Source organism: Melanostigma gelatinosum (assembly GCF_949748355.1).
Source record: "Melanostigma gelatinosum genome assembly, chromosome: 5".
NCBI classification, from domain to species: domain Eukaryota; kingdom Metazoa; phylum Chordata; class Actinopteri; order Perciformes; family Zoarcidae; genus Melanostigma; species Melanostigma gelatinosum.
The window spans coordinates 14,594,459-14,613,233 of NC_136638.1; the positions used below are offsets into that span (position 1 = coordinate 14,594,459).

General features: G+C 40.6%; 1 protein-coding gene across 1 annotated transcript; it reads left to right on the forward strand.

The window, feature by feature from the left end:
• The first annotated feature begins 12,211 nt into the window (after window positions 1-12,211).
• On the forward strand, window positions 12,212-14,561 carry LOC306777798 (T-cell immunoglobulin and mucin domain-containing protein 4-like). The gene is made up of 7 exons (XM_079269085.1): window positions 12,212-12,328; window positions 12,497-12,835; window positions 12,909-12,965; window positions 13,158-13,234; window positions 13,816-13,909; window positions 14,067-14,167; window positions 14,383-14,561. The coding sequence occupies exons 1-6, from the start codon at window positions 12,286-12,288 to the stop codon at window positions 14,141-14,143; spliced, it is 687 nt and encodes a 228-aa protein (XP_079125211.1). The 5' UTR covers window positions 12,212-12,285; the 3' UTR covers window positions 14,144-14,167; window positions 14,383-14,561.
• Window positions 14,562-18,775: the final 4,214 nt, after the last annotated feature.

Genomic DNA, 18,775 nt, shown 5'->3' on the forward strand with positions numbered 1-18,775 from the left:
TGGTGAGCGTACTTTCAAGAAGATTAGTTACAGCATTCAAAACGGTGGAGCTGTCAGTTAGTTTTCAGTTCGCGCATCAGTCATTCTGATGGCTGATCTTAAAAGAATAATTATCTCATTATCAGTCTCAACTGTCTACTAGATAACTTGTAAAGAGTGTTTTTCACTTCTATTGGACAGTTGATGGTAAAGATGGAGACAGGATGTGAGAGAAGGGTGTGACATGCAACAATCAAACCAAATGTGGTTATATAATCGGCACCGTAACAATGGGGGTACTTCGGCGCAGTTGTCAAACAAATGGAATCCGAAGAAATCTGTCGGAAAAAAATGCACAGAAATATGTTAATTGTTCACACAAGTATCTCTGATATGGGTTTCCGCTAGTGTAATGCAAGCTCGGTGGCATGCGGCTGGGCCTAAGCATTGGGTAAACATTGTTTAACTTAATGTGTTGTACAAGTAGCAATGTTTTTAAGGGAATAACTCAGTGCGTAGTTTGTGTGCGTAACGTTAGCGAGTGTGCGGTCAAGAGAACGAGTGTGTGACGGTGAGTAAGACGTTAGCAGTGACGTTGTAGCTATGACTGTAGCAGTGCAGTGTGTGTACAGTTTAGGCTATTCCACTGTGAATAAATGCTGCAACTCTTCCAAACCAAGTTCCCATGTCTTGCTGGCCACCTGCTGATTGAAGTGAAGGAGGTTACCCCCGAAATTAGCAATGACTTCGACCCATGCAGGCTCACTTAAGGCAGACGGACCTTTAACTTGAAAAGCCCACCTTGTATATTGTCTGTAATTGTAGAACATAAACTTCTACACATATTCAAAAAATTGACTGAGATCGTATCGAGGACTTGCTGTCTACAGTGGTAGCTATGGCACTAATGAACTCTCATGTTGTTTCTTGAAAGGATGATTTTAAATATGAAAGCTGTTCAGCTGCAACTCAGCTGTGTGATGAGTCATGTGTCACACTGCTGTGTTCTTCAGGAACACACAGGATTTTGAGGCTTTGGATCACTTAATGACAGAAACATATCAAACACATTTTCAACATCATTGACGTTCCCGTCAATCCCTCCCGGGTAATGTTGCCTCCAGCTCTGTTAATATCTTGATGAGACAATCTTACTTCTTTCCATTTCTTTCACATTAGGCTTTCCTATTTGCTGTGTGCACGGGTTGCCATCAAATATACCGAGCAAATTGCCGTCGATGTTCAATAATTTATCTTATATTAATGCCGATGGTGGCAGACAAAGGGACTTTTACATTGGTTTTTTTGCATTCTAACTTTTTAAAGAACTATCATTTTCATTTCTGAGAAATAAACAATTTGAAGTATATTGTTAGATACTAAGTGAATTAGGTCTGCCCCTTCTTAATCAATTAGTCAACTAATCGGTCGTTTTTGTTCTTTGGTCAACTAATCAATGAGTTGTTTTTGTGCTTTTTCATGGTTAAAAAACTTTTTCCCAGGAAACTTATAAGCATGTCTTTTGGTAAGAATGTGGCACACTACGTTCACAGCTATAACTGCTAACTTCACCATCTCACACACACTCACCATCTCTTATGACTCCACATTTGCTGATGTTACGCACACATCCTACGCAGGAGTTATTCTTTAAAGGAGTTTGCTACTTTTATAACACATTTTTGTTTCAAAAGAATCTTGAAAATGCCAAGACATTTTTATTTAATCTTTATCTAGACAGGTAATCTCATTGAGACAGTGTCTTTCTCATGTGAAACCTGATGGAACTTGGTGGCTACAGGGGATATTGGGTGGCAACAAAGTAACTTGTGGTGGCCATGGGTCATCGGATCACGGTTAATGTCGAACCCTGTACTCAATCAAGTACAACCCTTAAAAAATGTCACAATACGTCATTTAAACATCGGCACAGACTGACGCATTAATAATAGTTTCTGAAGCATTTTACATTGTGTGGCAATCAGGAGATATTTCAAGTGTAAAAATCTGCACGATTAATCATCACAGATCATGATAATCATCAAATCATTCGGCTATTCATCAGAATGTGGTATGTTTCGTTGTCCAGCAATTCTCTCCTCAACCTAACTTTTGTTCTTCTTTTTTTTACTGTATTTATGATGCTGCATTCAACCCTTTTCCCCTTTGACGGTATTGAATATATATTGTCTAGGGTTGCACCATTTTTCACCCCAATAAGAGGCGGTGAAAGAAGAGAGCTTCTTGCCTAAGTCGACTCTGTAGTCCAAAATGTTCTGAGCAGAAACGCACCTTATTGCCCATACGACCTGTGTTTATAGTCCCCATTGATCAAAGTGTCAGACAAGACATACTGCCGACTCTTAGTACAAACTGTCTTTTGAAATCCACAGACATTTGCCAGAATAAACAACAATACAATAGAAGCTCATACAACATCCTCCCTCATTCGTAGTCACTCCGAGCCCCTCTGCTCTTATGTGCAGCAGTGTACTATGAGAAAGGAGGTGAAAAAAAGCATAGCAGAGTTTTTAACAGATGTAAGAAATTGTTAGCACAAAATGTGACATCTCCAGGGATTTTGTGCCTGTAAGACAAATTAAATTGTTAAGGAGAAGCCAGCAATTTGTCCAAATCTCTTTTCTTCTAATGACTGTTTATGGCTTTAGATACCAACAAGAGTGTGGAGTAAACCTGAATGCTACATGGGATACATCATTTAGATTTGTACTATGATGTGATACTCTCTCTGTTTTGGTTCATATGTTGGAGAAAAAACGATATCCATTTGTGTCTGTAAAAAAAAAAAAAAAGGATCTCGCTTCCCTTTCTCAAACAAGAAACTCAGTTGTCGCTTCTTAATAGTTGCCAGTGTGTCTTTGGTGGAAGCATTTTTTTAGCCTAATTGAAATGCCGCAGGCGTCTGTGAGAAACTCCCATCCGACCCGAGGCCAAGTGAGCTGCACAGTTGCAGCTAAAGTGTCTCCAAGGAGATTGCAGTGTGATTATAAAGAAGTGCCTTCATGTTGTTGCCCCCTCTACAGGGTGCAGCACAATGCAGCGGAGCCACGGGGTCGATTGCGTAACTCGTCGTTGGTATTTGGCCCCCGGCTGATGCATTTTACGAGGAACACATGAAGCAGAAACTGAGAGGGGGAGAGAGAAAGAGACCCACCATGCGCTGATGATTTGTTAGAAACTCATCAATGTAGCCTTAACTTTTGGTTGAAAGACAAGTTTTAAATCATGTATCACGAAATATATTTCGCAATATTTTAAGTCTGCAGAGGTACAGAGATGTATGCATAGTTGCATGCTATTTTTTTATTGGAAACAGAAATGTAGCCATATAAAGAAATTTTAAATTTACATTTAAATGTATTATTTATGAAAGTCAATCCAATTTGTCTGACTTGAAATGGACACAATGGGAATAAAATCGTCACACATGAATACAATTGGAGCTCAACCTATGCAATTCCAAGACCGTTTAGGGGCTCCGTTATGCAGAAATATTCAAATACACAATTTTAAAACAGGTGAAAATATCACATTTATACTGCATAAAAATAACACTTGGTTTTTGCTCTAAAGTGCATGGGATTAGTATCAAGGTTAATGTATTATCATTGAACAACTGTGTTGTGTAGTCCCATTTTGCTACACAAGAAAAACTAACAAAGAATCAAAACTATTTAGTATGTGGAGCATGAATCACGGGGTCCCACAGCCTAAAGAAAGAAGCTGCTCTGTAGTCTGGTGGTACAGCAGCTGATGCTAATGTATCTCTTGCCAGACAGCAGTGCGGTGAACAGGCTGTGGCTGAGCTGTGTATTGTCTATTAATATCCTTTGAGCTCTACATGTGATACATCTACATACAAAATGATACAAAATGTTGTACATAGAAGTCAAACGTACTGCGAGGGCTGTATCGTCAAAATATTGTAGGGGGGGTGCTGTCGACCCCACTTGCCAGCATTACAATCATTTTATATAACTACATTAGGACTTTAAATGTGTGTGCCATGTCTGGTTATGTTTCGAGCATTTTCAGCCCCTTAGAAGCACCTTCGTTTTTCACGATGGCGAATACGTCGCAACGGATTTTCACGAAACGTCAAAAGCTTTGTGGGCTGGCATTATGAACATCTTACAATTGCGAACATAGAACCTATTTTCATTGAGATATCTTGAGTTGCGAGGTCAAGAGATCCCATTGAAAATGGCCATGCTAGTTTTTCCCTCGCTAGCTTAACTTCATAACCATTCTCAACAAGCTAGCATGACATCGTACCAATGAATGTCTTCGGTAATCTAGTTTCATGAGATGCCAATATATTATCTCTAGCTTTAAAACTGAGCCCCTTACAGCCTCTGAAGGTGGGCCGGGGTCGCAGGTCTGTTCTCTTAAAGGATCAGTGTGTAACATTTAGGGGCGTTTATTTGCAGATATTGAATATAATATTCATAACTATGTTTTAATCAATGTATAATCACCCGAATCTAAGAATCTTTATGTTTTCCGTAGCTTAGAAAAAGCTATTTATATCTGCATAGGGAGCAGGTCGTCTTTCACGGAGTCGCCATCTTGCACCGCCATGTTGTCACAGCAGCCCAGAACTACGCCTTTCGCGTTTTACGTTATCAGTAGGTACCATGCTTTCTGAAACCCGGTATTAAACGGGCCTGGTGATAAACAATTAAAGATTGTAGTATTGATAAGCCCAGACGTTACTGGTGGTTTTTATTTGTACTTTTTAATGTTTTGGTGTCATGTATTCTCACGCTGCAGCGAGCATTTGCTCTGCTCTCTTTGTCGGGCTGAGCTCCTCCCACTACACACACACAGACACACAAACACATGCATGCACGAAGCGTGAGCAGATAGGCCACTAGTAAAGATTACTCAAGCTGATATTTATGTACATATCTTTTTGAAAACAATGATTTAAACATGTAGAAAAGCAGAGTATTGAAGAGTAGCTCCTAGTTGTGCATAAATCATAAAGATAACTCCACCAACCACTAGATGCCACTAAAACCTACACACTGTTCCTTCAATCCTTTGAATGGATATTTGGACATTCAAATGTCTAAGAAATAAAATAAATGTCTTTACAGCTCTTCTAAACGTTACCCTCTCTCTGATGCCTGGAATGTCACCTTTGCCCTCAGGTGAGTTTTTTTTCCCACTGACTCGGTGCCCTCTCCTAAAGCTCCCCATTGTGTCCGTCCATGCAGGCAGTGTGTTTCCTTCCTGTCTTTGTGTAGGTTCCCCATATCAATGAAATTACAAAGATTATTTGCTGATGATGGATGATGTTCTCTGTACACATGACAACTTGAGGAAGAACAAACGTGTGCCTGTGTGAACATTCCTGAAATGCCTCGAGTGGGTTTTGTTCTGAGTAAAGATTCAGTCTCTGACCCGACTCTGTCGCTGCAGGAACAACCAGCTGTGATGTGAGAATTTACATAACATTCAACAGTGGCAATGTTTGAAAGGCATTTTAAATCTTGGAGATATTTCACAACCTAATATATACCCTAAAAAAAGCTTACAAAAACATCACTTTCTGTTTAAATACCTTTTGGATTGAGCTTGGATTTAACCTTTGACAAGACGTGGCAGTAAATTGTGTCCTGTAGCTCTTATGAAGCCTCGCACCGTAATGTTGGACTTGTTACTTGTTGGCCCTGCTTATTTATGTTTCAGGCAGGTATTTTCAGTAGCCTTATATCCATATGTCTGGCGTTAAAAAAAATGTCAGCCTGCCGTTTGTCTTTAGCAGTAACTCAATTACTCCCACTGGTCTGACTGATTTGAGAACTGGGTGGACAACGGCAAAGAAGAAGCAATCGTTCTCAGTCATGTAACTATTGATTGGACTGTTGTTGTTTGCTTCTATTTTAGCCAATGTCTGTGTGTGAATAGTTAAAAGGACAGAATTGGATTGGGCAAGTTGGAAAGGTAGGACAGTTTCACAGTTCAAACCTTTGATAGAAAAGGGAATATTATTTATGCCTGGACACCATGATATACAAATCATATTGCGACTCTTGAGGGTCTGCTAAAACTTGCAAGGCTACGAGATCACATCAACGTTCAAATGCAGTGAAGTACAGACATCAGTGAACACACCAGTGTTCATACTTCTGTGATGTTGGTTGCTAATTCAAAGTTAAGTTATACGTTCAGTATATTGCTGGTTCAGCTCAGGCCTATAAAAGCACCGTTTAAAAGGTCAACAGCCAAAGCAGTCCGTTCAGTTTGACGATTGCATGGTGACGATTTGTTAGTTAACTTATTATTGAAGGGACCCCTAAGTGTGGTTTTGGAGGGAGGTTGGACTCTAATTATCATTGCTGTTAATGCTTGTTTGCATTGATTGTATTTTAATTTGAGTGATGAGATTGTTTGTCAAAACGCAATCGAGCGAGCTTTGCTGTGTTATCCATTTCCGACAGTGAGTTTGAATTATTTTTCAAGAACAGTTGTGTTATGTGCTTCTTCACTGATTACTGTCTACTACCAGCAATTAGCAGGTTCATTAGATGATGTTTCAACAGAAGACGTACCTAAAATCTTTGCCAATGTCCGTCACGTAACCATTGTCTTGTGGTTCATAGCAGTCCCTTGTGATTTCCACATTCTATTTCAAGACTCCATGAAAGCATCTACATCTTAACAGGACAGGGTCACACTCACGATCGTTACGCACTGCTTACATCTTCTATGGGTTTGAACACCTGCTGTCATACTAAGGTGTGTAGTTGTACCATCAGGACATCGACGAGGGATGAAAATTACCTTTTTTAATCACTGCACTGTACATCTGACTAGGATGTATATATTTTCACGTTGTGGTACTTGTTCAATAGACTTGTGCACCATTATGCATTACAACAGCGAAGAAGGATGTGTGTGCGTGAACACTTGCACAGAGATAGAACACAGATTTTCACATGAACCTTGACTCTTGCCGTGTTAGTGCCGAGTACTCGTGGCCTTGGGTTGATTCACAGTAGTGTGGCTAAGTCGGGCCCCGTCTGCTCAGAAGCAAAGACGGGGAAAAAACAATCTGATAGAAGCTGACAAGACTTGAACTTCTAACCTGCACTTGCTTAACGTCTTGGCCCCTGATTGTGTGAGTTTGTATCCCTGTTTTGAGCTTAGCGTTGTCTTGAATGGATGGACTGAAAACCTATAAACTGAACTTATAAAACTTTAATTTGTAGATGAAGCCATCCCAAACCTGTAAAAACAAAAATATTCCAAACATTTTTGATCACTACCACTAGGGGACTTTGTGCTCCAGGATAATCTTTCCCATACCGGCCCCCTGCTCATGTCCTCGACTGGTTTTCTCAGCATCTCTCTGTCCTGTGTTAGTAGCAGGGGTGGCCGGGCCATGTGAGAAATGAAAAGAGGACTTTATTTCCCAGCGGAGTGAAAGAGTTGGAGCCTCGGGTCAGGAGAAGTTATTCTCTTCTGTGCATCCTGAATCATCTTGCCTTTAAGGGCATGTTTATGTTTGCACATATTTCGATTGTGCCGAAGGAGACTGAACTCATGAGAATGCTGTTGGCCAAGTATGCTAATATCCTGCAGTGGCTCTCCTCCTCACGCCGTGTCGGCATGGAGGCGCAGTCTCAGCATCCTACCTTTCTCATGCCCATTTTTAGGCCACAGTCTGCTACAAAGTACACAACACAGATGACCACAGGCATCTTCAAGTGATAAGTCACACGTCCAGAAAGGATTATTTGTGGGAAAACACTGTTTGCCACTGTATCCCATAACGATGCTGCAATGAGTAACCGGAATCATGGCAGCAACCCAGCACACTGTGGGTGGGAGGAAAAAGAGAAGAAAACGAGTGCTGTGAATGTTCAGTGCAAAATTACAATGATTACTATGTCCTTTTTAAAAGGAGACTGTGTGAATGCTATTTATTTTACTGACAGCCAACTGTGCTGGTGAGTGTAAGGTGTATGTCTATTAGGGACAGATCTCCACATCCTGTCCAGTGCCAACTTGCTCATTCTTAATTCATCCTCTATTTTTTTCCCTTCCATCCTGTTTCCTCTCCTCACTCACGTTTTCTAATCCTCTTTCACACATTCAGACAGAAATTCTCTCCTCTCTCGCCTCAATCTGTGTCGCCCTTTGGTTTCCTCGCCCTGGCCCAGCTTTGTGTCTTCCAGGAGTGCTTGGAGGCGTTTCCGCTCCCAAACTCCCCATGAGCTCTGGTCTCCCTAGTGGGATATTAATAGGAGAGAGGAGGGGAGGGGGTATTCAGACACACTCCCAGGAGAGCTGAGGGTGGGAAGTAAGAAGTGGGGAAAAGGCCGGGGCTCCACATAAATTGCGCACAAACACAGAGAAAAGCACACAGATTTGAGTATGTTCTTGAAGAAGAAATAAGGAATAAATCGACGGAGGAAAAGTGATTGACTGACTGATATTAGACAAAGAACCCTTCGGAGCTACAGAGGATTGTTTGCTCCACACACACACACCTGCTTCACCTGTTGTTAGTCAGGAGACGCAAGAATGAGAGATGAAATAGAAACTTTGCTTATTTTCAACCAGCTCTAAGTCTCTGCAGTGTCCTTCCCAGCTTCCCGGGTTTCTATGGCCGGTGTGGCTAGCTAGTCACCCAAATTCTGAGTGTGCAGAGTGAGTCTTTAAACGTTTGAAACAGTAACAGAAGGCTGGAGACGCTCTAAGTTCTGTGTACCAATGATTATTTCCACCAGAGAAAGGTTAAGTTTTGACAGTTGAAGTTTATCGTTTGATTTCAACCGATGACCACCGCAGCACTGAAGAAATACGTTGAATCATATTGTAATCGGGTTGTATAATGCTTAATTTTATTTCACTCACATTGTAATACAAGCAACGTTGAAAATGTTTGTCTTGTCTCTTAACTGAACATTGGAACATTCTGATCAGCTGTTGCATTTATGTTTCATTCACTATGACGGGACCGTGGTGAGCAGAAGGTTGTGAACATGGCTTTCATAGATGAGCGTTTCTGGAAAGCCAAAGACGACTGATTCCTTCAACTGGCTTCATGTTCTCTTCACACTCGGCGATCTCCACCAGCATCTTGTAGGACAAACACAAGTGCCGCTGCCGACCAATCACAGTTCTTGTTGTCCCCACGTGGTATCTCTGTAGCTGCCTCCAATATGTAGTTACATTTTGGAGGAGGGGCACATCGTAACAAGTCCTCCTAATTATCCAACACAATATGTTTGTCCATGCCCTCCAGAACGACACATGGAAGCGTTTTCTAATTCGGCGCCTCCATCGGACGACATCGTTTGTCTGTTTCTTCCAAATCTGTTGGTGTTGAAAAATCAAGGATTTGACAAAGCCATGTGTGACGTTTAGCTACGTTTAAGGCACAATAAACGACATGGCTAAGTTTATGGAAAGATCAAGTTTTGGGTTAAAATTTGGGTTTAACTTCGTGAAGGTGAGGGGACGATTGTGGTGATGCTTAACAAGACAGTGTTGAGTGTGGGTTTGAAACAGGAAATAAACAGCGGTCTCCTGTGACAAAAGTCTGATGTTTTGTTAACCTGTTGACCGATCCACCACAACCTCCTCCCTACAGGCACTTGGTTACTCTATAATTCTCTCACCTGACTTCCTCCATTGCTCTCATCATAATTGCTACCACAACTAAAGGGCTTTGTATCTTGAACATGTAACATTTTTGGTCACTTGTGCACTTTGTGTTTGGCTCCAAAGCTTCGCTGTAACCCCCCCTAACGCATAACTATAAATACACCTTAAGATTGCTGACAGGTGTAGTGTTCAAAAGGGCCTCGGGTCAATATCGCGAAGCTGACCACAATATTAAGGAAGGTAATATTTACTCTCGGAGCTCAGTGGTGGTCTTTGTGGCCTCTTTCTCTTATCTCACTGATGGCGTTGACAAGGGGAGGCAAAAACAAGCTGTCAATGGAGGTGAGCAGAGGACAGATAAAAGCTGTCATACCAAAATATTTGTTCAGCATGGCGACCCCAAGGTGTTCATCAGGGCATCAAATGTTGAATATATGAACACATACATTTCACACTGACTTGTCAATATTTATCTCTTCTCAGATAGTTCTTTTCCATAGTAATGCTCATATATCAACGACGGTTTTACAGTATATATGGGCATGAACATGTATGCTAAGTGCAACAGCCATTACATGTAAGGAATGACATGTTACCTTTATATGCAGAGTGCAAACACGTGTTAAATGTGAGGAGGTGTAATGGAATAATAGGGGGCAGTGTTGGCCGAAGCATCTTCAAGCATGCTGTTGTCCCATACCTCGTCCAGCAGACGGTTGGTGTCTCATCAGACATTTAGGAAGTAGAGACAGCTCAGCATGTTTGTTCCAAAGGTAACAATTGATCCTCTGTCAGTGTTGCAAATCGAAACTTTCTCTCGCCTGCTTGCTGTGATGAATCTCTTAAGAAAACCTCAAATGGACAAAGCATGAAGCTATGATGTGTGTATTGTGTTGGTGTCCCCATAATTCATCACTTTCATTTCAGTCTCAGTCTCTCTGTGCTTCAGTTCCTCCAGAAATAGAGCTGACGATGCAGCACCTACCAGCCTCCTTCACAAAGTCTAAATACGACTTTGAGCTCGGTCGTCTCACTTCTCTCTTTCTGTTTACCCCTGGTTTTATCAGACATCAGCATGTTGCCCAGCCATAGATTTGTTAGTGTTGGCTCTTTTTTGCTTTGAACCAGACCAATTAATCTTTAAAGGCCATTTTTAAACCTGTATCTGTACAGAAGATTGACAATGGCTCTAATCTCAACCCAAACAGGAAATCAAAGTAAACAAGCCTCCTCTTGCAAAGTTGAGCAGCAACTAGAAGTTTTATGGAGGGAGCCGTGGTCTGAAAGAGCCTGCTGTAGTGCCGGCACATTGACGTTTATTTTCATGACATCTTATTCTAGAAAAATAAATAGAGAGAAACTTGATTTAATGAGTTGTTTTATGAGTTCAGCTTACTGTTTGTACCATATCGACTGTTTAATGTGAACAAGATACAGCTCTTTATAAGTAATCGTCTCTCGCCAGCCTATTGAACAGTTTCAGTTCTTTAAGTTAGTTTTAAGTCCGGGACAATCGGGTAGTAAAGTCACAGCTAAGAGGAATGAGAACGAGAAGTGACCAAACACAGGACATCATTGTGGGAGGGCAGTGATCTATGGAGCAATACAGCAGTGCAATGGTGGCCGACGGTGTCGACAAGTGGAGGTGGAGACGGGCATGTTGAGGTGAACATAGGGCAGATACAGGCAGGCAAAGACAAAATATTGTTCTTAGGTTGCAGTCCTCACATACACAGTTAGTAATGGTCATTCAACAATGGCCTTTGAGACCATACACACATGTATACACAAAGGCACTAACGGGAATTCTCAGCGGTGATCTTTATCTTACCATGCATTCAAAACTTGAGTGATTCGTGACTTAACTGTTGGTGAAGTGTGTTGGTATAGCTGTGAACAATCATATCCTGTTTGCGAAAAACACATTCTGTCAAAGTTTGAAAGTAGAGGAAGACAGAGATGAAAACTACGCTTGTCCACAAATTGGTCCATTAGAAAGAAACTGACCGGTAAAGAGCTTTATTCTACAATATAACAAAATAAAAAGGAAACAAAGTGGTCTACAACAGTATCTTAAGGGTCTAAACTAATAAAATGGATCATTTCAATTGTATTAGTCACTTTGAGGAATCTCTTAAACCTAATGGGATTTGGCTATGGGTATTGTGTTCACTCGTAAAGGACAGCAAATGGGCATTTTAAACGGGGTCAGATGGGGTTTGGTAAGATAGAAGCTGGAGGGAAAAGTCTAGTAACCAGACAACGCGATAAAACTACTTCACTGAGTAATTGTAATAAATCTTACAGAAACTGTGAAGTATTTTCCAAGGGACAGGCGGAGGACTCCAAAACATGCCTCCTCCAATGAATGCATGTGGGATTGCGTGTTGTGAGTTTAAATGTCACTTATCTTGTTACATTTGAGAGCTGATGTTTCTGTGGACAACAATAATCTCCAATGAGGTCTATGACTGCAGGTACGATGATGTGTGCTCATTGCATATCGCAAGAACTCAGATGTAAACATGACTGGTATTGATTTCCTTCCTCATTTTCATAAAGGGGATGTTGAAACTCCAGTGCATGAAATAGAGCTGCAGTGTGTGAGAGAAATTCCTCTTCTCCTCACTTCAGGACATTGTTATACAATATTCGACACAGATGTGTGGTCTTTGTTATTTTTACCTCTCCATCCTGACCCAAGGTGAGTCGATATTCTGCGCTTCTCTGTTGTCTTGTGTTTGTAGTGTGTTTGTGGGTGTAAGAGTGCTGATGTGTGTGCGTGCATGTGTGGATGCATTCGTGGGCTTCACATTTATCAATTACAATCTGCATTGTATCGTCCAGTTTGATCAATTGCTGTGCTCCACAGTGTCCTCCAGCACCCTCAAAGTCGTTGGCTTCTTTGGGCACAATGTCACTTTGCCCTGTACGTATGACTCCCAAACTCACGGCGTCCTGAGTTTCTGTTGGGGGCGAGAGATGGTGCCCAGGTACAAATGCGCCGACACCATCGTCTCCTCAGAGGATGGCGCTGTGCTCGTCAGGGAGTCGCCCAGGTACCAGCTGCTGGGCAGGGTGACGGACGGAGATGTGTCGCTGACCATCCTGGACGCCCAGTGGAGCGATGCCGGCGTGTACGGCTGCAGGCTGGAGATCCCAGGGTGGTTCAACGACGAGAAGGTCAACACAGACCTGGTCATGGAGGAAGGTAACGCTGATGAGAATCATCCACGTTGATCATGAAGCCTGTTATCCAGCCTTAAGGTATTTTGTTCTTCAAGCTCCTGTTGAACAACCCGTGACCGAGGACTGGACACTTACTGCCGCTGGGACACAAGGTGAGCAACCACCGGTGTGTGAAATGATAGTGTTGAATGGTGGTCATGTTGATGAAAATGGTCTTCAAGCTATTTTATTGGCAATGTTTTGTGTTCAGGGATGAAACATCATGTTGCTCATTGCATTTAATTGTTAATGATAAACTGTGTTTTATATATATGGTAGTAACTGATGGTTTCAACTCCTTACAGAAATATTGGCAACATCCATGACTACAAATGTAGACTTCGGTGACCCAACATTGGACATATCTGCAGTTTCAACTGCGGTATTGTACTTTTATTTTTTTTTCCAAAAGTGAGGAAATGTAAAATGTTATTCAGAAAGAAACCCACAGAACAAAATGTATGCACGCAATTATACTTCTTACGATGCATGAAGAATGTCACTAAAATCAAAACCTATAGTGTTCTGTGTCTGAAGTAAAATTCACACCTAATCTCAGTGTTTGTCTACGATGAGACTTTAAAATCCAGAGGAGGAAAGCTGCTCACCCAGAACTCTCATGCAATCTTTCTTATTTATTTGTAACCAATGTTAAAGCACATCTTGCCTTCTTCAGGAACATTTTGTCAAAAGAATGATTGGAACCATAATTAGAAAAAAAGTCATCAAAATGATAAGTGTGTGGCTTTTGCATGTTGTTCTTATTGAAAAATAATTCAAATGTAGGTGCTATGCTTTGCACATGTGTGGGTTAGAAGTGAGAAATAGAGTACACAGATATATTAACAGTTTTGAACATACAATATATTTTCAATGGTACTGTATATTTATGGCATATATTACAAACTATGTGCCAATTATAATTCACCCAGTGCCTCATGATAAGGTTCATTTTCATTGCAGGAAAAATTCAAAGCCTTCCTTGAAGTGGGGAACATTGGCAGGGCGGTAGCTATTTTCCTCTCCGCCATAATCATAATCCTCATCTTTGTTTTCCGTAAGTGTTTAATGGATTATTATTTGTGACTCATGTGCCCTTCAGATTCATTTTACACATTAAAAATGGGCGTCTGTCGAGCCGTTGAAGTCACCGAGTGCGTATTCCTTTTATAGACTGAGAATATCATTTCATTTTTGGATTTCTTCCAATCCAGGGAGAAGATTTCTGCCAAAGAGGACACTTCAACATCCCGACACCTCAACTGCTGAAAACATTTATGAAGTATTATGAAGGGTCCCGACATTATGAGGACAAGTGAGTCTATAAGGAACTGCTTGCTGAATGTGTCTGCTTGTCTTTTACCTCTTCAGCTTTAAAGGGAAACCCTTTGAGCCCATTTCAAGCACCTTACTGGGCTCCACCACTCTGATTGCTCTTGAAAAAAAGGCAAATGTGTGTCATATGTGGCTGAAAAGATGCAAAAAATATCCTGCAGATTAACTGATTTGCTGTTTGTCTGTTTTTCACAGCAAAATGGATCTCACAGCCCTTAAGAGCTGGTCGATGGTTGATACTTGTGGACACAATGCCACCTATTGGACTTAATGCATCATTATCAAAATGTGTGCACTCCGTGTGAAGCTATCAATTGTCTATTCCTACTCTATGTTGTGAATAAAGCTGAAATTAATTGTATGTTAAAAAAACTGGCCAGCAAAGAGTACAATTTTTATAACGCGAGGAGTCACTCAAACACTAATATTCATCCGTTTTTTTGGTGTGCAGTTTTTATGTGAATTTCTTTGGCAAAGTAAGGGAAATGAAAGTGTGACTGTTTACAGCAACTGTATACTTCATGGCTGGTGTGAGAAGTTTAATGTGTCAACTTTGCATGTTTTTAATGAAATGTTGCTGCTATATGCTCTGCTTCACAAGCATACATTTATTGTGATTATCCAAGATCTTGCATAAACAGAGTCCGGTATGAGCAAAATGTTATAAAGGTAATAATTTCTACCTCAATATCTCCTGGAATCCGGTGCGTAACTACACTTAACAGGTGTAATTATTCATAAATATTAATGATATCTTTTCTTCTACAGGAAAATCCAAATACGGTACTTGTATTTTGATATAGTAGTTGTGGGAGCGATCAGAGTAGAAGTTCTGTTCTGGGTTACTAAACATCTGTTCGACACAAATGTTTACTCAGTGGTCTCGAAACATACAGAAGTTTCAACTTCCATCAGTGTCTGGATATAATGGATCGATTTTTGGTAACGCTCTTAGTGTTTGAGCCCAAATTATGACGTTAAAATCTACTGTAGCTTAAAAACAAAGTTTATTTTTAATGTTTGAATGATAAAGCATCGGAAGTGTCTCCACTATTTTTTTTAAAAACATTTCAGAAATGAAATATAAAGATTGTCTAATTAGCCATAGTACAGTACATAGTAACATTTATACAGAACATTTGACTGTATCTCAGTTGACCATTATTGAAACCTCTGTTGTGTTCCTCAAACTTATTTTGGTATAAAAAAACAACGGTTCATATTGTTTTATCTGTGGGAAGGGTGTGGGGCTGAAAGAAGTCACATGAAAAGTTAAAAAGACCGCAAGACACATCCAAACATTTCCAGCAAGAGATCACATCAACAAAAAACATGAACTTTATTACCCTCGTTGTACACATGAATTACATTTGACCTCTGCTTTTAACCCGGCTTTAGCATATAGGAGCAGAAGGCTGCTGGGAAGCACTTGGGAAGCAACTTGGGGTTAATATCTCGCTCGAGGACACTTGACATACGGACAGTTGGAGCCGAGACCGCCAACGTTCTGGTTAAAGGAGTTGATCGACCCACTTGGCCTCCCACTGGCTGGAGGGCTGAGTTAAGCTGGAGGAGAGACTGTTATAGTTGTAGTACAGTTAAAACAAAATGTATTTCAAGATATTCATGGCGCATGCGTTTCATCACCTGGTCTTCAGTAATATTTTTCCCAAATAGGGCAAGATGTGCCAAAACAATGAGCTTTCCCTTCATACTTGAGTGATGAAAATGATTTCCCAAATTGTTAAATAATTGATCAATTTAATGTAAATGTGCACTTGTGTGGGTTAAACCTGGAAGCAAGAAATAGAGTGCAGAGTAATATTAAAGTTTTCAACATACAATATATATTTGAATGCACTGCATATTTATGGCACTTATATACGTATATGTGCCAATTATAATTGACCCAGCCCCTCATGATAAGGTTCATTTTTATTGCAGGAATAAAACGATAGCCTGGGAGTGGGGAACATTGACAGGGTGCAGCTATTTTCTTCTTCATCACAATCCTCGTCCTTATTTCCCATTCGTGTTGAATGGTTTATAGTTTGTGACCCGTGCGCCATTCAGATTATTTTACACATTAAAAGATAGTGTGCCTTCCTCATTTTGTCTATTTTAGGAACACAGTTCTTACTGGATGATTTTGCAGAGTATACTTCACATCCACAGTGGGCGTGGTTGGGTGAAGGGCAGCATGTAATTTCATCACATCATATTCCAGCAGTTACGGTTTTGTTTTTTTTACTACGTTCACCATTAACCACAACTTGGTTACCTTAACCACAGACTAACCTTAGTTTATTTGCCATAACTCTAATCCTTCCTTTAATTAAACAAAAACAAACACTGTTCTCATGTAGTTACTGTGCTCAGACATTGTAGCAATAAATAAGCAGTCGGCATTGAACAGTCGAAACTTTGTCCGTGAATCCAGTTTTGCAGAATTGTGGAATAATAAAGGGAGGCAGTTTATTTTCAGCCATAATAGCCTTTCCGCATAATTCAAGTGGTACCCCAGGACAGACGGTATTATGGAAAGGGCACAAATATGCCAGAATTTAAAAATGCAGCGCTCTCCTCTCTGTCCCTCCCACCAGACAAACACGGCATATGAGTATGACTATGAGTACTCTTCTTTCATCTCAAACATCATCCCAATCGTTATTGTGATGCTGATACCGACACAGCTCTTCTAGGTAATTCTATGAATCGTGTTGTCTTTGCAGACTTGAGGGCCCGTGAAGCCCTCTGAGATGAGATACTGTGATTTGAGGCTTTAGTGAGCTACGATATTGGCAAAGTTTTCCAGAGACGGTCAGAAAATGTTGCTGAAAGTTTAGCCTTCTGCTAACCGAAGACGTGACCTTTTGGCGACGGTTAACGGAAGGCTTAACTATAAGCAACATGTCTGCCTCTGAAACACTTGGCCGATATCAAGTCTGTTTTTCTTGTTTGGGTTAGATTTCCTAAAACATGCTTCAACATGCTGAGAACAGTTACGAGTGTCCAAAAGCTTGAGTGAGGATCACCTGAATGAAGACGTGTCTGTCATGACACTTCTTGACTTTATTTATGTCCACAGCCGTAAGAGAAACCTTTTGAACGATGTTAAAAAGGTTTCAAATTCTCAGCAGCATATTTGCACTTTTCTCAGAAAGGGCAAATATGTTTCATGTGAGGCTCAGAAGATGCAAAAATATCCTGTGGATGAATTGATTCCTTGTCTTGTTTTTCTTTCTGTTTTTCCAAAGACAGAAAAAAACAGGTATGACACATTATTGTCAACACATTAGAGAAGAATACACTGAGTGGCCGTATCAATGTCCACGATGTCCTTGTGTGTATTTTACTGTAAGAATGATGAGTGAATTGCTGTTGTGCTCAATGTAAATCACATTTTCATCTCTTTGTTTATGATCAAAATGGATTCATTGTATATTTTTCAATTCAAACATTCCGAACAAACATATTTTTGTTGTTTCATTTAGAGCTCGCTGTGAAACCTTCGATGCAGAATTTCTCTCCGTGTTCTCACATTTCACTGTTCCAGTTCTCGTTTTTACTCTAAGAGTCCACTACATCAAGGCCAAGGCATCGTTTCTGAGTCAGCGAGGCAAATGATCTTCATGTGGTTGTGACGGTGTTCACAGGAATTTCATGACTGATGTGAGAAAATCATCTGAATTGTGGAAAGTCTGCATGTTTTCTTGTTGTTGCGGTTTCTCTTTTATTTCTGCTGTGCATCCCGGGGACACGAGCACAATCGTGTTGGTCATCTCATTCTGCAAATACGAAAGTTAAAGTGCATTCAATGCAACAAATGATTACAATAACAAAAGGGACTCGACCGTCTCGTATTTATGAACATCTCCATAGTTCGCTGTACCAATGGCATGTTTGTGGAGTGATCAAAGAGGAAGTTCTGTGCTGGTTACTAAACATCCACCAAACCCAAGTGCTTACTCTGCAGAAACGCACAGAAGTCTATGGCCCTTGAGTAAACCAGACTTTCTATTTTCAGCATTGTTATATTTCAGGACGCATTGAGTCACGTTTTTGGAAATGAAGATGAAGATCATACATCTACAGCCATTTTATGTGTGTGCTCACAGTAAATATTGCATTGGAGTTAGCTTCAGACAGTTCAGTCTTCAGACGTATTTTGAATATTTTAACAACATTTCTTGAGTGTGTGCTCAGTTAAAAAAAAGTAGCACATTTTACTGCATATTTTCTGTGGATGCAGAGCTCCTCATCCAAGAATAAAGTTAAGAGTTTGAATGTTTGAAACTTCCTAAATGTCATTCAGTCACAACAAGGACTGAGAACAAACGGCAGGAGGGAAGGCAGTAGAAGTGATGACCTTGATTCTGTCTGTCAAATCGTCTAAATGCAACATGTGTGTTACTTCTAGGATAAGGAACCAAAACCACAGAAAGGGAAACGTCTCTTTTCAACATTCCACTTGTGCTAGCAGAAGTTGTTTGTGTGAGCATATCGAGGATGGCGTCATGTGATTTGGAAGGATTTCAAAGCTGAAACAACACTGTGGTTTGGCTCAGTGTCTCTTCGCAGGTGGACC